We start from the raw sequence: 16751 nt of genomic DNA on the forward strand, positions 1-16751 counted from the left end.
GCTGGGAAGAGGGAGGGTGGCCAGGAGGTGGGGCACTCACCCTCCCAGATTCCTACCTCCCATACCCATCCCAAACCGCCCTAAAAACAGGAGACCTTAGAAGGTGCTTCCACTATAATTCTACAGAACACCTGAAGTATTCCCCTGTCCTATGTTGGCTCAGTTGTCCTCAGCTCTGAGGCAGTGGAGGGTACCCCCATAACTTATCACACCTGCTTGGTGGACACTGGGCCTGGTGAAGCAGACAAGGAACACATTAAGGTTGTCAAAATTGATGGCACAGAGTGTCTGGGCTGGAGAGACATGGGGGCCCAGCTCTCTGTGGTTTGACCAAGTGTGGTTCCATAGGTTAGTATTTTACTGGGTCACCTGGCCAGGATTAAGGGAGTGGGGCCGGAAAGGTTCCCAGTACCACTTGCGAAGGTTTGTGTGGAGTGGAAAGGTTTGGAAGGCAAACTTGTGGGGATGCTAGAGAACATCCCAGTGGACATGTTGGGGGGGGGAACAATTTTTTTCCACAAGGCCAGAAAGGTTGGTGTGCTAACTTGCAGCATAGAGGAGTATTGTGTAGGCCCCTCAAAGGGGGGGTGGGTGGGATGAGTGTATTACCTGTCAGTGAGAAGACTGATACCTTACATGAGCCATTTTGCATAAAGTATAGCTTAGTTGTACCATATTCATATTGTAACCATATTTCCATGAAGAATATGGGATTTAATGTCACACCTGTCCCCTTAGATTACTGCCAGAGGATTGGTCACAGACCAATGCGGAGGCAGTGTGCCCAGCTTCCTCTTTTCTAGACAGGGAATCTGCTACCATAGTCTCCTTCCCTTTAATGTGCACAATCTCCATGTCAAATTCCTGCAGGACTAGGCTCCAGCATAGCAATTTGGAGTTTTTGCCCTTGGTTCTGTTCAGCCATATTAAGAGTGAATACTCCATTACAATCTTGAACCTCCTATTAAAGAGGTAAGGCCTCATTTGTTTAACAGCCCACACTATGGCATAGCACTCCTTCTCTATGACAGAGTAATTCTGTTTAGTAAGGGACAGCATTTTGCTTAGGAAGGCAATAGGGTGCTTCTTGTTGTCCTCCCCTGTTTGCATCAGTACAGCACCCAATCCAGTGTCAGATGCATCAGGGCACAATTCAAAAGTCTTATCAAAGTCAGGGATGGTCAGCACAGGCTCTGCAGACCAGAGCACCTTTTTCGTTATCAAAACCCTTCTGGCAAGCCTCTGACCAAATAACCTTAGTAAGTTGGTGCTTTTTACACAAGTCCGTGATTGGGGATACAATGTCGCTAAACACCCACACACACAAACCTCCTGTAATAGTTTGCCAAGCCTATGAAGGATTGGACGTGCCTTTTAGTTTGGGGCACAGGCCACTTGACAATGGCTCCACCTCGAGAGAGTCGGGGGATATTCACCCCCTCCCAACCCAGTGTCCTAGATAAGGGATGTCAGGGTTCCCGCCCCACTCTGAATTCTAGGGTACAGACGGGGGGACCCGCATGAAAGACCCCCTAAGCTTATTTCTACTAGCTTAGGTTAAAAACTCCCCAAGGCACAAATTCTCCCTTGTACCTTGGATTAGGTAATGCTGCCACCACCAAGTGATTAGACAAAACTCAGGGAAAGGACCACTTGGAGTTCCTACTTTCCCCTAAGATTCCCCCAACCCTACACCTCCTTTCCTGGGGAGGCTTGAGAATAAACAAGATGAGCACAAACCAACCTTGGGTTTTTTTAGACTACTAAAAAAACCCAATCAGATTTAAAAAAAACCCAGAACTTTATTAGAAAGAAAAAAGTTAAAAGAAGCACCTCTGTAAAATTAGAATGGAAGATAATCTCACAGGGCAGTCAGATTCAAAACACAGAGGATTTCCCTCTGGGCAAAACTTTAAAGTTACAAAAAGAAAACCAGGAATACATCTCCCTCTCAGCTTCCCCAATGGAACCCTCACCCATCTCCTCTGTGGATTCTAAGGTTCCAACACTCTTCTCTGGGCTTCCCTCCGAGACACAAACCTCTATGCTCCCTAGAGCAGGATCTATTCCTGACATGTCTGTGACAGGCTTGCAGCCATCAGCTGGAACAGTCTTCTCACTGGGGGAGCAGCAAGAAGTCATGCACATCTCTCTTCACATTGCGGATTTTTATGAGCTTGCGCTGCGCAGATTTTTCTATACAGTGCAAGACAGTATTATTTTGGGTTTATCTCCCAAAAGGAATGTGCATGTGAGTGCTGGGGGAGTCCTCTCATACAGAGCTGACTTCCGTCTGTGACTGCAGTGGGGTGTCTCCCTACCTGCAGAAGGCCAGAGAGCCTAATTTAGCAAAGCTAGGAGAGGGAACCCTGGCTGGTTGAGCAAGAAAGGCTCAGTGAAATCTCAGTACATCAGATGGCACCCCAGAAGGGGGTCCAACCAGTCACAGTGTCCACCAGTTGTCTCGTCTGATGCTTTTTTGTTCAGAGTTTGTACAGCACCCAGCACAGTGGTGGACCTGGTCCCTGGCTGGGGTTCCTAGGAGCTACGACAATACAAATAATTAATACACAGAGTGTGCTCCAGAGCCAAAGATCTGTTATCTTGCTCTCTCCTGAGGCCTTGCTGCCCTGTGTGACCCCAAACTCCACAGAATATAACGTCTGCTCCAGATCTACACTTTTTTTACCTACTAGAATTTGAACAGTTTAACTGAAATGGCTCTGAGGCTGCAAAGCAGCTGCATCCGGGTTGGCAACCTGTCAGCTTCACCTCAGCCTGATGTAGATGGGCCTGGTTTTACCTTCTCCCCTGCCTCACCAGCAATACAGATATGGATGGAGATAGTGACCCTCTCTGGTGTGGCTCCATGAGGTTCTGCTGGCTGAATTGCATTATGTTCTGCCCACCAACGGGGGTTTCAGGGAGAGACCGGGAGCAGGGGCAAATGTTTGGGGCAGGCCGTTGTGCTTTTACTTTCTCAGCCCATTGTCCTGTTGTGTATCCTGGGTGGATGAGCTGGTTTGTAGATCCGCTGGGCCTTCTCAGGGAACTGTCTCCTGTACAGGAATCTGCTGTACTGCAGCTCAGGTGTCACCATGCGCCGACACAGCTGCCCCATCACCTTGTCCAGCCCTGGCTTCAGATTATAGCCTTGAATTTTGGCCTTGCCATACTGCAGCGGTGCCAGTGACTTGTCCCTGAGCTTGTGGGGGCCTACACTGCCCCCCCCTTGAAGGCAGGTCTTGGCCAGTTGCTCCCGCCTTTCCCGCAGAACCCTCACTTCCTGCTGCATGCGCTCCTGGCCCATGCTCCAGTCAATCCTCTGCCAGAAGGTCCTGTTGAAGTGTCTGTAGATTGCCCAGTCAAGCTTGTTCCAGCTCTTTATCTTCTCTGCCGTGCTCTCTGAAAGGGGTGACCTGGTGCTTCTCTCCCTGCTGTTGAGTGGGAAGGACACAATGCTGTCCAGGTCCCAGCACAGTGCTTCCTTCAGCAGCACCATGGACTCGTCGAAGTACTCGGAGAGGAGGAGCAGGTCGAAGGCCTCCTCGATGTACCGCAGCATCAGCTGCATGTGCTTGGCAGAGAAATTGCCGTTGTGGTTGAAGCCGAAGTCGAAAGCCATGAGGTTCTTGGCATAGTGGCTGTCAGGGGCTGAGGCGTTATAAAACCTGGCTGGCTGGCTGAGAAACTCCTCCAGGCTCTGGGCATGGGAGAAGGGGGAGCTGCCTTTGTAGTAGGTGAATGAAGACTCCATGAGGTGGATGGGGTTCCGCAGGATGGAGAAGTAGAAGGTGGAGCTTGGCATCACTCTCTGCACCTGGAGGGGTGAGGGGAAAGGGGTGAATAGAGTGAAGGAAGCCTTCTCTGCCAGTCTAATATATCCAGGTGTCCTTTCCACAGGACTCGGGTTAACACGTCAGTTGAATTCACTGGGGAATTAGAGAGTGGGCAGAGTAGCAAGACCTACCCACCAGCTGCTTTGGAAGGGGCTTTACGGGCTGTGGGATGGGTGTTTAATAGGGATATGCCCAGATGCCCAGGATCAGTGCAGTGCTTGTGAAAGGGACCCCAGGGCCAGTGCTGGAGCCTGGAGTTCTGTATTTAGCCACAGAGCAGATACAAAATGGGCAGCAGCAATGGAAGCTCCCCCCACTGCTCTCCCAGCGTGCCTTGATCTGGAGTGGAAGGGTCACCTCTAGGGGGCAAAGGGTGGTTTGCTTTCCATGCCTACTTAGCTCCGGTTCCAGCTGTGCTGGTGGATTGGACACTCTTCTCCAAATGGCATCCATAAATCCCAACCACTACCTGACTTAGCCACTGACCCACGGTACATGCCAGGAGCCAAGTCTGTCCATCACCTGAGCCTATCATCCCCCAGTAGCAACACGATGGTGGTGTCAGGCTTGTGGACATTGGCTCAACATCTAGGATGCAGTGTCTCCAGCTTCTGGGTTAGATCTGGTGCGAGACATTGCTGATGCTGGATAGCAGTGAGCAATGAAATATCACTGTAGCTTCCCTTTTGAGAAGTCCTGCTCATTGGCCCAGAGGGGTGTCCTGGCCATTTCACTGCTATCCTGCTGCTCTTCCTCCCACCCATTGCCCTTCTGATGCCTTGAAGCTCCATCCCTTACCTGTACCTGCTGGAACCTCATGTGGTGGCACATGATGTTAAACTCTGAAGTATTGCCTGCGGTGAATCCCTCCACAGACTCTGCCAGGAAGTAGTATGGGTAGCCCAGCTGGCTGGCACCGTTGACGGGAAGGGCGAAGTTGAGGTTGTGCATCTCACCAAAGCGGAACAGGATGTTCATGACGGTGCTGCTGGCGCTCTTGTGCACCTTCAGGAACACCACATGGGTCTTGGGCTTGCAGGCTGCTGTGTGAGAAGAGTCGGATATAGCTGGCAGGCTGTGGGCAAGTGCATCTCCTCCTGCTCCTCCAGCCCTGGGAACTGTGGTTTTGCTCTGAAGCGACTCTCTGTCCGTGCTCCATGATGCCGCCTCATTTCGCTTCTCTACCTTTGTGACCCAATCTGGTGCTGGGGCAGCTGTTGTAGCAGGTGTGGAAGAGCTGCCCCTCCTGTGGCTGGGGGAGCCTGTGGCTTCTGCCTGGCTCTGGAATGACCCTGCAACCTTCCCAAATGGTGACCTTGAAGTTTGCTCCTTGGCAATGATCTCTGCTGTAGATTCTGGCTTCTTGTTGAAGGGATCTCCAGCCTTAGTCATGGGCTTCCTGCTTGGAGGTGGGGTCACAGTTCTATCCATATGATCCCTTTTGAGTGCCCTTTCAGATACCTGGGGCTGGGATTTCAGTCTCTTGGTTGTGTGAAGGATCCACACATCCTCGCTGTCTTCTCCATGACTATTCTTCCAGACCCCGTCTTGGCTGTCCAAGGTGCTGGCCTGGGTCTGGCTGAACGTCTGGCCCAGTTCTGTGATGTGCAGAATGTTTTCAGCAGACCTGGGCTTGGCCATGACTTTTTTCTGCCTGTTTTGTGGGATGCCACTTTCCAAAGGTTCAGGAAATTGGTGGCCAGAGCTTGTCCCCTTCTCCTGCTGGAACAAGTTCTCATGGCCAGTGGTTTGCTGGAGGACAAGTTGCTTGAGTTTCTGGTCACACCTGCAGTTGCTGTAAGAGGGAGAATGTTAGATCACCTTAGAACATCGTGGGTGATTTTAAGAACATAAGAACTGCCATACTGGGTCAGACCAAAGATTCATCGAGCCCAGTATCTTGTCTTCCGACAGTGGCCAATGCCAGGTGCCTCAGTGGGAATGAACAGAACAGGTAATCATCAAGTGATCCATTCCCTGTCGTCCATTCCCAGCCTCTGGCAAACAGAGGCTAGGGACATCATCCCTGCCCGTCTTGGCTAATAGCCATTGATGGACCTTATCCTCCATGAATTTATCTAGTTCTTTTTTTAACCCTATTACAGTCTTGGTCTTCACAACATCCTCTGGCAAGGAGTTCCACAGGTTGACTTCCCACCAGTGGATCTTCCCATTAGTCCTCACCAGATCCCTATCTCTCTTAGTCCAGCTGAAGCCCATCTCTGATGGGAAACCCACATGCACATCACCTTCCCCGCCTTCAGCTGTTGACGTGTCCTATGCATGCTGACAAGCTCCCACCTACCTAACTGTCCCTCAACACACAGCTTGCCAATCTGATTCCAGTTGCCAAACCCTCCAACAGGCCACCTAATCCAGTCCAGCCTCTCCAGATTCCCTAACCTTCCAAGTCTCCAGGTGACCTCAACCTGGATATTAGGTAGAGTGCTAAGGATTGCCAAGGGCTTGAGTGGCTCCTTGGTCTCTCCCATTCTCTGCCTGTGGCACGTATGTTTGTCTCCTGAGGATGCAAATGATTTAGTCCAACCCAAGTGATTGCACTCAGCACAGGGGTAACTGGGTGAAATGTAACAGCCTATGTTATAAAAGTCACACTATGATCAAAGGGTCCCTTTTGGCCTTGAAATCTATGACAACTATGAAATAAGTGTGCAGATCTATTACTATCATGCAAGATCTGCCTTCTAGACTCAGTCTGAAGATCCAGGTGTTATGGTGCCTGGCTCCTGTCGTAACCTGGTGATGAGTAGGGAATTGCTAGTTGGCTGTGGTATGAAGAATCTTGCTGTTTCTAGAAACTGATTGTGACTTGCTAGAGTTGGGCACTGTGGATATAATGATACTGGTAAGCTGCAACTGGCTGTCTCTAGGATGCTGGGGGGTGAATCCAAATGTACAAGCTGACAGCAGAGCTGGGTGAATAAATCATTCAATTAATTTTATTTTGTTTGGAAATTGCCTCCATAAATCATGATTTCCCCAAATGTATGTGAAATTCTCAGTCTGTAGCTTGTTTACAGGTGGTTTGTTGCAAGTGTCTGATATTTGAGATTCAAGTAGTTTCCACAGGACACATAGCTAAAATCGCATATTTCTGTTCCCTGGTTGGATAGAGGCCTCATAAGATCAGGTTTCCAGCAATGCTTGGGATCGCAAAAAAAGATTCACTTTCTGCAAATGCTCTGCAATATTTGGTTAAGAGTCACGATTTTGCCAAATATTCCTGAGTCATTTTTGAGCTATTCTTGGAAAGGGACACAAAGGGGCACAGACACACCTGAAGTAAATCTGGTTGAAAATTGGAACAACCCAGAACAGAAAACATATTTTGGTTTTGGTGTGTGGGGGTTGGCAGCATTTGGCTAACTCCTGTTCTCAGTCTGACTCTTGGGAGTTCTAAGGTGAAATATTCTCCATCCTATGTGGAACTTACCGGGTAGGTTGCAGATTCCCCACAATTTGAAGAGTAACACACAGGATGGTAACGAGGGTGAGGGAAATCCAGAGTCGTCCTAGGTGATTGTGTGTCAGTTTCAATTTCCTGAAGGGAAACACACGCACCAGGTTTAATATAGTCATTCTAGCTTGATAGTGTTTTATAATACATGCCCAGCTGTAAAAATGACAGCGCAAGGTGCAAGGCAGTGGGGAATAAGGATCAAAGAGATACCTTTGTATTCCTCTTTTTAAACAGCAGGTCACACTTTTTACAAGGGTCCCTGTGGTATAATGGAAGGGGCACAGAGTCAGCCATGGCCAATAAATCTTGTAGCTTGTAGCAGCCCAGTGGGAACTTCCAGCTGTGGGACATTTTTAGCTAATTGAAAAGTAAATACTGATAAAAGCTAGAAATCCTATTTGCCAGGCTCTTCCATTTGCCTCTAACCATGAGATTTTGCTCTGGAAAGTGACTTCATGAAATCACCTTCTCACTCAGTCGTGTTCCCTGTGTGTATTCAAAGTAGAGCCAATGATTTTAGCAACAGAAACAGGCTTTCCCTACTGTTAATTCTTGCTAGCGGCCCAGAGCAAACACAGCTAAGAAACAAGTTTCTGTGCCACAAGTTATACCACTTTCATTAAAATGCTGGAATTAATCCACTGTTGCATGTCTACACTGTGCTCCTTGTGGCACTGGAGCACATCCACATTAGCAGCTCTCGCAATGGCAAAGACAGCAGTGCATTGTGGTAGCTATCCCACTGTACAACTGGCCACAGAATAAGTCCTTTATGCCAGGACTCTTCATCAATATCCAATTTTATGTATCATTAGAAAATATGTATGTTACACCATATTGATACACCATTTTGTGCACCACTTTCACCTATGCAAGCCAATCAGTTCTGAAGTGCTATGCAAGATATGAGGGTTTCCATATCAATTTATGGATATGGGGTATGATTTTTGAAAAGCACCTACATGACTGAGGTGCACAAGTCCCACTGACTTTTGAAAATCTGACCCATTCTACTTGGATATCCTCCACATCATGCTCTTCTTTGCCACTGTTGCCAGAAATGACAGATTACCGCAGTGACTAGAGAGCAGTACCCTGGGCCGGCACAGATAACAATTGAGGAGGATATTTTCAAAGAAATTAAGGTGAGTTAGGCAGCCAGCTCCCATTGACTCCCCTTTGTGCCTTTTTGAAAATCTCCCTTTTGTAAATAAATAGGGAATAAATTAATGGTCTGCTATGTGCATGGTGTATGAAATACATTGCATTCTTGTCCAAACAATGTACACACTATGCCTATTCTGTGTACAGTCTCCAGGGCTGCCAGTCTGGTATTGTTTTAGAAGCATTGAGCATGCTGGGCCAGGTGCTTGGCTGGTGTAAATCAGTGTAGGTCCTTTGAAATCAATGGAGCTATGCCCATGTGCACCAGCTGAGGATCTGACCTACAGTATTTACCTCTATAAGATTCAGTCCTCCAAGGTACTGATCACTTTGACCTACTCAGGCAAAGCATTTCAAAGTGCTTAACTTTAAGCATGTGAGTAGTCCCATTGACTTCAGTGAGGCAACTCACATCCTTTGCTGGAATGGGTCTCAGTGATCAGCACCTGGCAGGATAGAGTCCATATGTATTGTGCGAATAACGCATTATTTTTGTTTAGCTTTTCAAAGTATTTCTGGCAATGTGTAATGTTCAGAAATGAGATCAATACAGATTTGAAACCTTTTGACAGTACACCTCCAATGCAGTTGTGAGTAGTGGGGACTTTCTAACACTTGAACGTCCTCCTTACCGGTGGCCATGCTAAATATGTGCCACTACCATATGTTTGTGATGCTAGCAATTATTACAAATAGGCTATCTCTATAATAAAGTATATTTCCTGGGTAGCATATTGTAGCCAATTTTATTCAAGGACATTCTGGCCTTTTGTTTAGAGTTTGATTAAAAAGGGAAACATACCCAGCCAACTGGTAGCCATCCAAACTGCCCTCCTCCCCTTCCCCCACATTTTGAAGGAACATTTTTAATACACACTCATCTAATGAAATTCATTGAAAACCTCATGCTAAAGCACTGGGAAGTCACTGTTACTTTCACCACTGTACTTCAAGTTTGCCAAAATAGTTGAGCTCATCTCTATCTTCAAAATGAGTTGTGTTTCATATTTTCACTTTATATCTGTAGGATGCGACCAGACAACCCAGAGGAAATATCATTTTATCCTAGTTGTGACACAGATCTGCCGATTCTTCTGTCATAGAACCATTCTGTCAGATCTAGGGGATTTGAGGAAATATGTTAATTTCAGATGCTACCCAGTGCCTTCTGAACAGAGAAGCTCAGGGATAACAAAAAGTCTGAATTCAGCCTGCCCTAGTCCTTGTAAAGAGAACCACCCTTCAGAGGTTCTCAAACCGGGGAGCAGAGAGGTACAGAATATATTCTACAGGGGGGAGGGAGAGTGAGAAGCAAGGGGTGGGTGGGCTAGGGAGTGGAGAGGAGTTAATGGGCAGGGCCATGTCTGCTGTACTGCCCATGTAGGCTGGAGACTGTGGGAATCAGCTGACAGTATCTCCAGCCCAGGTGACGTGACAGCCAGTGATGGATTTAGAGTTAGTGGGCCCCCCCGGCCCCGTGCTCAGCTTCATTTTTGGGGCCCCTCCTTGGGACCCAGCCAAGAAAAAGAACATTCTCTCTTATCTCCACCCACCCCCGTTTTTTTCATTCTTTTTTTCTTCATCCTCCTCCTATAAGTAATAGCAAGTAAATGAAAATAAAGTGAGGTACCTTGATTGTTCTTGTAGTCTAACTTATTTTTCCACAGACCACTTGAAAATTGCGGAGGGTCTCGATGGACCACTTAATGATCTTTCCAAATATTGTAAAAAAACATTGGGGGTGCAGGGTCTGGCCAGGAGCTAGGGTGAGGGAGGGGGCTCAGGGTTGGGGCAGGAGGTTGGGGTGTGGAGCACTTACCTGGGGCATCTCCTGTTTGGTGCAAGGGGTTCAGGTGGGAATGTGGGGGGTGCAGGAGCTCACGTTTGGTGCTCAGGATGGGGGTGGGGATGTGGGGGGGTTCAGGAGTCAGGGCATAGGGTGTGGGGGGGCTGGGTATGTGTGGGGGATGCAGGAGTCAGGGCAGGGGGCTAGGTGTGTGTGAGGGGTGCAAGGGGATGTGTGTGGGGGGTGCAGTAGTCAGGGCAGGGGGCTGGGGAGGTGTGAGAGGGTGCAGGGGTCATGGCAGGGGCTGGGTGTGTGTGTGGGGGGTGCAGGAGTCAGGGCAGGGGGCTGGGTGTGTGTGTGGGAGTGCAGGAGTCAGGGAAGGGGCTGGGAGAGTGTGAGGGGGTACAGGGGTCAGGGTGGGCAGGGGGCTGGAGGTGTGTGGGGGGGTGCAGGGGTCAGGGTGGGCAGAGGGCTGGGGGTGTGGACTGGGTTCATGGGGGTGCTCATGGCAGGGGGCTGGAGGGGGTATGCCCTGATTCCAGCCCCTTCCCCCAGGCCCTGCCCCCGCCTCTTCTCATCCTCCTCCCCTGAGCAGGGAGTGTGCTGAGGCTCCGCTCCTCTTCCTCCCTCCTGCCGGCAAGCAGCTGATCCAGCTGATCAGCGGTGTGTGTGGGGGAGGAGGAAATGTAGCACGCTGGGAAAAGAGGTGGGGGAGGAGCTTGGCTGCAGCAGGAGCCAGCAGCATCAAGCTTCTGCCCCTACGTGGGGGGGACAGGGGGCGGAGAAGAGCGGGCCAGGCCGGGGCCCCTTTGGACCGTGGGCCTGGTGCCATGGCGCCAGTGGCACCATGGTAAATCTAGTACTGGGCAGGCACAGCGTCACATGATGCAGGTTTCCCAACCCCATTGTTCCATGGGCATCCTACTACATTGCCAGCTGCTTTTCAACTGAAGTGGGGAAGGGAGGGAGAGTGTGTGTGTGTGTGTGTGTATAGAGGGGGGGGAGAGACAGTGTGTTTTGGGGAACAGAGAGTGTGTCAGCATGCTGTCTTGTAAGTTCAGACAGCGGCAGGAAGCAATAAGTCCTGCGGCAGGGGGAGGGGAAAACCCCAACATCAGCCCCTGCCTCCCTCCCTGGGCTCTCTGCGCAGCAATCACTCTCTCCTTTTCACACACACACACACACACACACACACACACACACACACACACACACACACACACCCTCTGCCACTGTGTTCAACAGCACAAGCATTCCACATTAATGGTTTGCTTTGTGTCCCGGAGCAGATCAGCACACAACGGCTGTCAGAGTAGTGGTTTGAAAGGGGAGGGGCACATGTCTCCAGGGCAGCCGAGTTCAAAACAATGAGCAGAGTGGTCACTTGAGGCATTATGGGACAGCTCTGGAGGCTAATTACAGCGCAGAAAGTAATCAAGTGTCTACACTGGCAATAGAGTGCTGGAGCCTCTGCGCAAATAGCCTTACGACTCTCGTCAAGGTGGTTTTTTTGCCATGCTGCAACTGAGGAGTTTCTGCACACAAAGTGGCTTGGCAGTGTGTACACGGCTGTAGTTTGAGCACAAAAAGCTGCTTTACTGTGCGGAAATTTGACAGTGTAGATAAGCCCTAAGTGAGCTGGATTGTAGTCCTGGGGAATGAGCAATGGACCTGTTTGCTATGCTCAATCATTTATACTTGTGCAAACCCAGTGGTGACAAGTGATAGCTGCACAGGTGTCAGGGAGGGGCCCATTTGCCTTGCAGAACCTTAGAGGTGGTGATGCATGAGACGCAAAGAGCCCAGATTGATGAGAGCTAAGGCGCTCTTGCTTGAGCCTGGTCTGAACTGTTCTCAGACCCAGGGATGAGAGACACAGCTCTGGCAGGGCAGTTCTGTGGAAGGGGGCTATGTACATTGGTAGAAGTAGCATTCTTCAGATGAGAAGTTAACTTGAGAAGTCCCTATACTTGATTTTATTATCTCATTGCCAATTAATAATAATAATAGTTAATAACCTGGAGGTGTTGTCAGCTCCTTTCTTGAGAGTTTGCTTTACTTGACCTACAATGCTCGTTAAACTTCATCCTGTCTAAACCTTCACCTTCAGAGTGGAGACAGCTGCTGCCCTGGTAAAATAGTTACTTTGTTCCCCAGCTCTATCCCATTAATCAAACAATGCAGAAGCATTAATACACAAATTCAAATTGACCATGTGATGAGCAAATATTTATTGATATGCTACTGCTTGTCTATTCCACGAACGCTGCGTCTGCTTTTCAGCCCACAATGACTCATACTGATGTATTGAGAAACTTGCCAAAGTTGCATTTAAGTGTTTGACTAGGTGGCAGAGGCTTATTTAATTAATGACAGGGGACAAATATTCTGTACTCCAGGGAATGATCCAGGGTGCTTTGAACAGAGTTTAAACTGCTTTCTCACTCATTTGTCAACAAATCACAAACACAGGGCTGCCTCCCCTGAAGGTTTGGAAGAACATAACACCTTCATTGATATCATGGCCCCACTGAAGACAATAACAAAACTCCCATTGACTTCAACGGGGCAATGCAATCTTCTCTTGTGTATGTTGGTGTGCTAAAGGTTCACCAGGATGGTGTATTCACCCCGAAATAGGCTGGGTGAATCAATTGTGTGGATCTGAATCTAGACTCTGAGGGGGTAAAAAAACCCAGAGTTTTATCTTCTTATTCTGTGTACTGCAGTAGCATCTCTGGGTCCCGGACCAGAGCCTGTCATGCCAGAAGCTAGACAGAGAGCAAAATTGTCCCTGCCTCAAAGAATAAACATTCTAAACGAGGTGAGATAAACAGAGGGGAGGACCAGGTACCACTGCATAGTGGTATCTGGTATAATAAGCAGCAGTCTCCCTTTCCATTCCTCTTATCCCATTTAGAAACCAAACCAAACCCTCTGTTTCATAAGAACGGCCACACTGGGTCAGACCAATGGTCCATTAAGCGCCGTATCCTGTCTTCTGACAGTGCCTGGCACCAGATGCTTCAGAGAGAATGAACAGAACTGGGCAATTAGAATGATCCATCCTCTGCCGTACAGTCCCAGCCTCTGGCAGTCAGAGGCTTAGGGACACCCAGAGTATGGGGTTGCATCTCTGACCATCTTCGCTAATAGCCATTGATGGCCCTATCCTCCACGAACTGATCTAACTCTCTTTTGAACCCAGTTATACTTTTGACCTTTACAAAATCCCCTGGCAATGAGTTCTACAGGTTGATTGTGCCTTCTGTGAAGAAGTACTTCCTTATATTTTTTTAAAACCTGCTGCCTATTAATTTCATTTGGTGACCCCTGGTTCTTGTGTTATGTGAAGGGGTAAAAAGTACTTCCTCATTCATTTTCTCCACACCAGTCATGATTTTATAGACCTCTATCATATCCTCCCCTTTTTCATCAATTTTCCAAGCTGAAGAGTCCCAGTCTTTAATCTCTTTTCATATAAAGCTGTTCCAGATCCCTAATTCTTTTTTGTTGCATTTCTCTGCACTTTTTCCATTTCTAATATATCTTTTTTGAGCTGTGGTGACCACAGCTGCATGCAGTATTTAAGGTGCGGGAAGGCCACCATGGATTTATATAATGGCATTATGCTATTTACTCTTATTATCTATCCCTTTCCTAATGGACATTAACATTCTGTTCGCTTTTTTGACTGCCACTGCATATTGAGCTGAAGTTTTCAGAGAATTATCCACAATGACTCCAAGATCTTTCTTGCGTGGTAACAGCTAATTTAAACCCGATTGTTTTGTATGTATAGTTGGGATTGTTTTCCAGTGTGCATTGCTTTGCATTTATCAACACTGATTTTCATTGGTCATTTTCCCCCCAGTAACCCCGTTTTGTGAGATCCCTTTGTAACTCTTTGCAGTCAGCTTTGGACTTAATGATCTTGAGTAGTTTTGTGTCATCTGCAAACTTTGCCACCTGACTGTTCACTCCTTTTCCCCACTCATTTATGAATGTGTTGAACAGCCTTGGTCCCAGTAGAATGGGAACAGAATTAGTTGTTACCCCATTGGAAAACAGGGAACATGAGTATGGCCAGAGAAATGAGTATGGCAAGCAGGCATATTTGCTCAGTACCACCTCAGCTGGCTGTGAGTCTCCTTCCAATTCCAACGTGAAGGAGGCAACATGCACTTGGGATTAGGGAGATCTGTGCTTAAAATTTTTTTTTAAACCAGGCAGCAGCAATACAGGCTACTGCCCGACTTGCCCCAGTGAGCTCACTGCTGCCATTCCTCCTTTGCAGCCCCAGGGCTTCCTTAGAGCGATTGTTCCTGCCAGCAGAGATGAGAAATGCTACTTCATGTCCTAGTGAAGCTTCAATGCTCTTATCAGTTTGAATTTCCCCAATATTCCTCAGAGCATGTCTGCTGCTTCCTTGTGAGTTCCAATGATACTCAATGCTCAAGTCATTACATAGCACCCAAGGTACACAAGTGGACCAGACAAGAGACAGGTGGTCCTGACATCAATGAAATGGAACAGGATTTATTTCAAAGGTATAAAATAAAATACACTTACATGATCAGGTGCCTTTTGAATTTCAGCATGGTGTGCTGGGGCGTTCGCAAGAGCACCGACTCCTATTGTGAGAACTGCGTGGAGTGCTTTGAGATGGGAACTGTGTAAAGCAAATATGTTTTGCCTTTTCCTGAGAGGCTGCTCCAAAGAGCCCCTCCCAGCTATTCCCTCAGGCAGTGAGCATGGCGCGTACATTCCAGAGCATGCACTGAACCTGAAGGCTCGCTGCCAGAGATCCAGGGACTACTCTGGGTTAGCACCTTTTCAACTGCAAAGCAAATGGCAAACAATGGTTTGTTTGCACAGTTGGGCTGTTTCACACCAAGTGTCCTTGTACATGATTTACTTTCTGTGCATCTAATTCATAGAGTCCCCTGGTGGAAAGCGGGGGAGGTAGCTGTGCCATGCAGATTCATGGTGCTCTCTGCAGTAGGGTCTGCTCACTGCCATGGTTGTACATGCTAGAAACTGTTTTGTCTGGCTTTGCTCGGACATCTCGGTTACATTACTCTGCAATTGTGCTTACAAGGGAGGGTTCGATCATGCCCCTTCTCTTCCATCTCCAGGGTGGTTGCTTGGGGCCTTGTCTCTCTCTATAACTGCATCCTAATCGCTGGCCGTTCAGTCTTCGTGGTTGCTACCATGTGCCCCTAAGCTCACTCACAGTGGCTTCCAGGGCTAGGCACTGGCCATGCCATTTGAATAGGGAGTTACAAGGATGAGCAAAGTCCAGGAGAGAAGAATCAGCATGTGAACTTTGAGGGACATGCAGACAGGTTGCAGCCAGCCTCTCAGAAGGTCTGCAGCCCATTGAGTATTGTAGCATAAGCCAAGCTGCAATTAGTGGCTGAGGAGGAAACTTTCTCTGGGTGCAGGTTATTCTGTAAGAGACGATTACAGCATTTTTTACATTTTTCTCTGAAGCGTCTAGCACCAGCTGCTGTTAGAGACAAGGTACTGGACTAGCTGGATGACAGGTCTCATCCAGTCTGGCAGTTCTAAACCTAAGCAGTAAGGTCAGTCTTGGCCCCAGAGTCACTGCACAGGAACAAACCTCCATCCACATTGCTCTTCCAGAAGCAATTTGTGGCCAGAGGGATGGTCTGAGGACTTAGGGGTTAGTGTGTGCCCATGGTGTTAGCCTGTATGGAGAGAACGAGGCCTGCGAAGGCAGCGCTTGTGCTGCCAGGGGCTGGTGGAGTCAGGGAGCTGATCCACATCAGGCACAGATCTATGAAGGACAGGTGGTAGTGAGGTGCCCCCCAACCCTGGGTATCCCTGGGAGGTGTCAGGCTATTTCAGGGGCAGTGAGGCAGCTGACCGCTCCCATGGCAAGCAGTCTGTGGGGTTTGTCACTCAGGGATTCTCAAGAGTCCATAAAGTTTGGTCCCAATCCACCAAAGGCCCATGTTTGTTTACAAGAGTTCTCAGAAACACAAGGGAATGTATACAAGGCTGAGCCATATCGCGCTAACGTCTGAGACACAAACAGATCTTGCTCTATTTCATACATCTGTATCTCGGTAAGCCAAGATCAACAATGGTGCCTCTTACTGTGAGTGTGATGACAGCAAACCACAGCCAACAGACCAGTGTCACTCCAGTCTGAGATCCTGGCCTGGAAGAAGGGCAGCAGCAGCTGTATATTTGCAGGGCCACAACCAGGTCCCCCTTCCAGTCCCCACCTTGTATCAGTATCTCTGTCTGATGGTCAGTCTGACCAACATTGTTAAACACGGTCCCGGTCTCCTTCTCCCAAAGCCAAGATGCAGAATCATGGCAAAAGGCGATAGAGCAGGGTAAGGAAGGCAAAACAAGCATGATTTTGTGCTCACCTCACCGGGGTCAGAGTTTAGGTAGAGGGAGAGCAAAGGTCAACTGAACTTCACATTATGGGCTGGTATGGCCC

General features: G+C 48.4%; 1 protein-coding gene across 1 annotated transcript; it reads right to left on the reverse strand.

Moving 5' to 3' along the window:
- Window positions 1–1895: 1895 nt before the first annotated feature.
- On the reverse strand, window positions 1896–14931 carry LOC117882968 (galactose-3-O-sulfotransferase 2-like). The gene is made up of 4 exons (XM_034781866.1): window positions 14843–14931; window positions 7294–7401; window positions 4638–5634; window positions 1896–3820 (listed from the first exon to the last, which is right to left on the reverse strand). Exons 1-4 carry the CDS (start codon window positions 14869–14871, stop codon window positions 2981–2983), a joined length of 1974 nt encoding a protein of 657 aa, XP_034637757.1. The 5' UTR covers window positions 14872–14931; the 3' UTR covers window positions 1896–2980.
- Between the last annotated feature and the right edge of the window lie 1820 nt (window positions 14932–16751).

The sequence above is a fragment of the Trachemys scripta genome, chromosome 9 (assembly GCF_013100865.1).
Source record: "Trachemys scripta elegans isolate TJP31775 chromosome 9, CAS_Tse_1.0, whole genome shotgun sequence".
NCBI classification, from domain to species: Eukaryota; Metazoa; Chordata; order Testudines; family Emydidae; genus Trachemys; species Trachemys scripta.

Coding starts and splice junctions, on each gene's coding strand:
- LOC117882968 (XM_034781866.1), bottom strand. CDS start 14,871: ATGCTGAAATTCAAAAGGCACCTGATCAT. Junction 5,635..7,293: donor GGGAATCTGCAACCTACCCG/GTAAGTTCCACA, acceptor TCCCTCTTACAG/CAACTGCAGGTGTGACCAGA. Junction 3,821..4,637: donor TGAGGTTCCAGCAGGTACAG/GTAAGGGATGGA, acceptor TCACCCCTCCAG/GTGCAGAGAGTGATGCCAAG.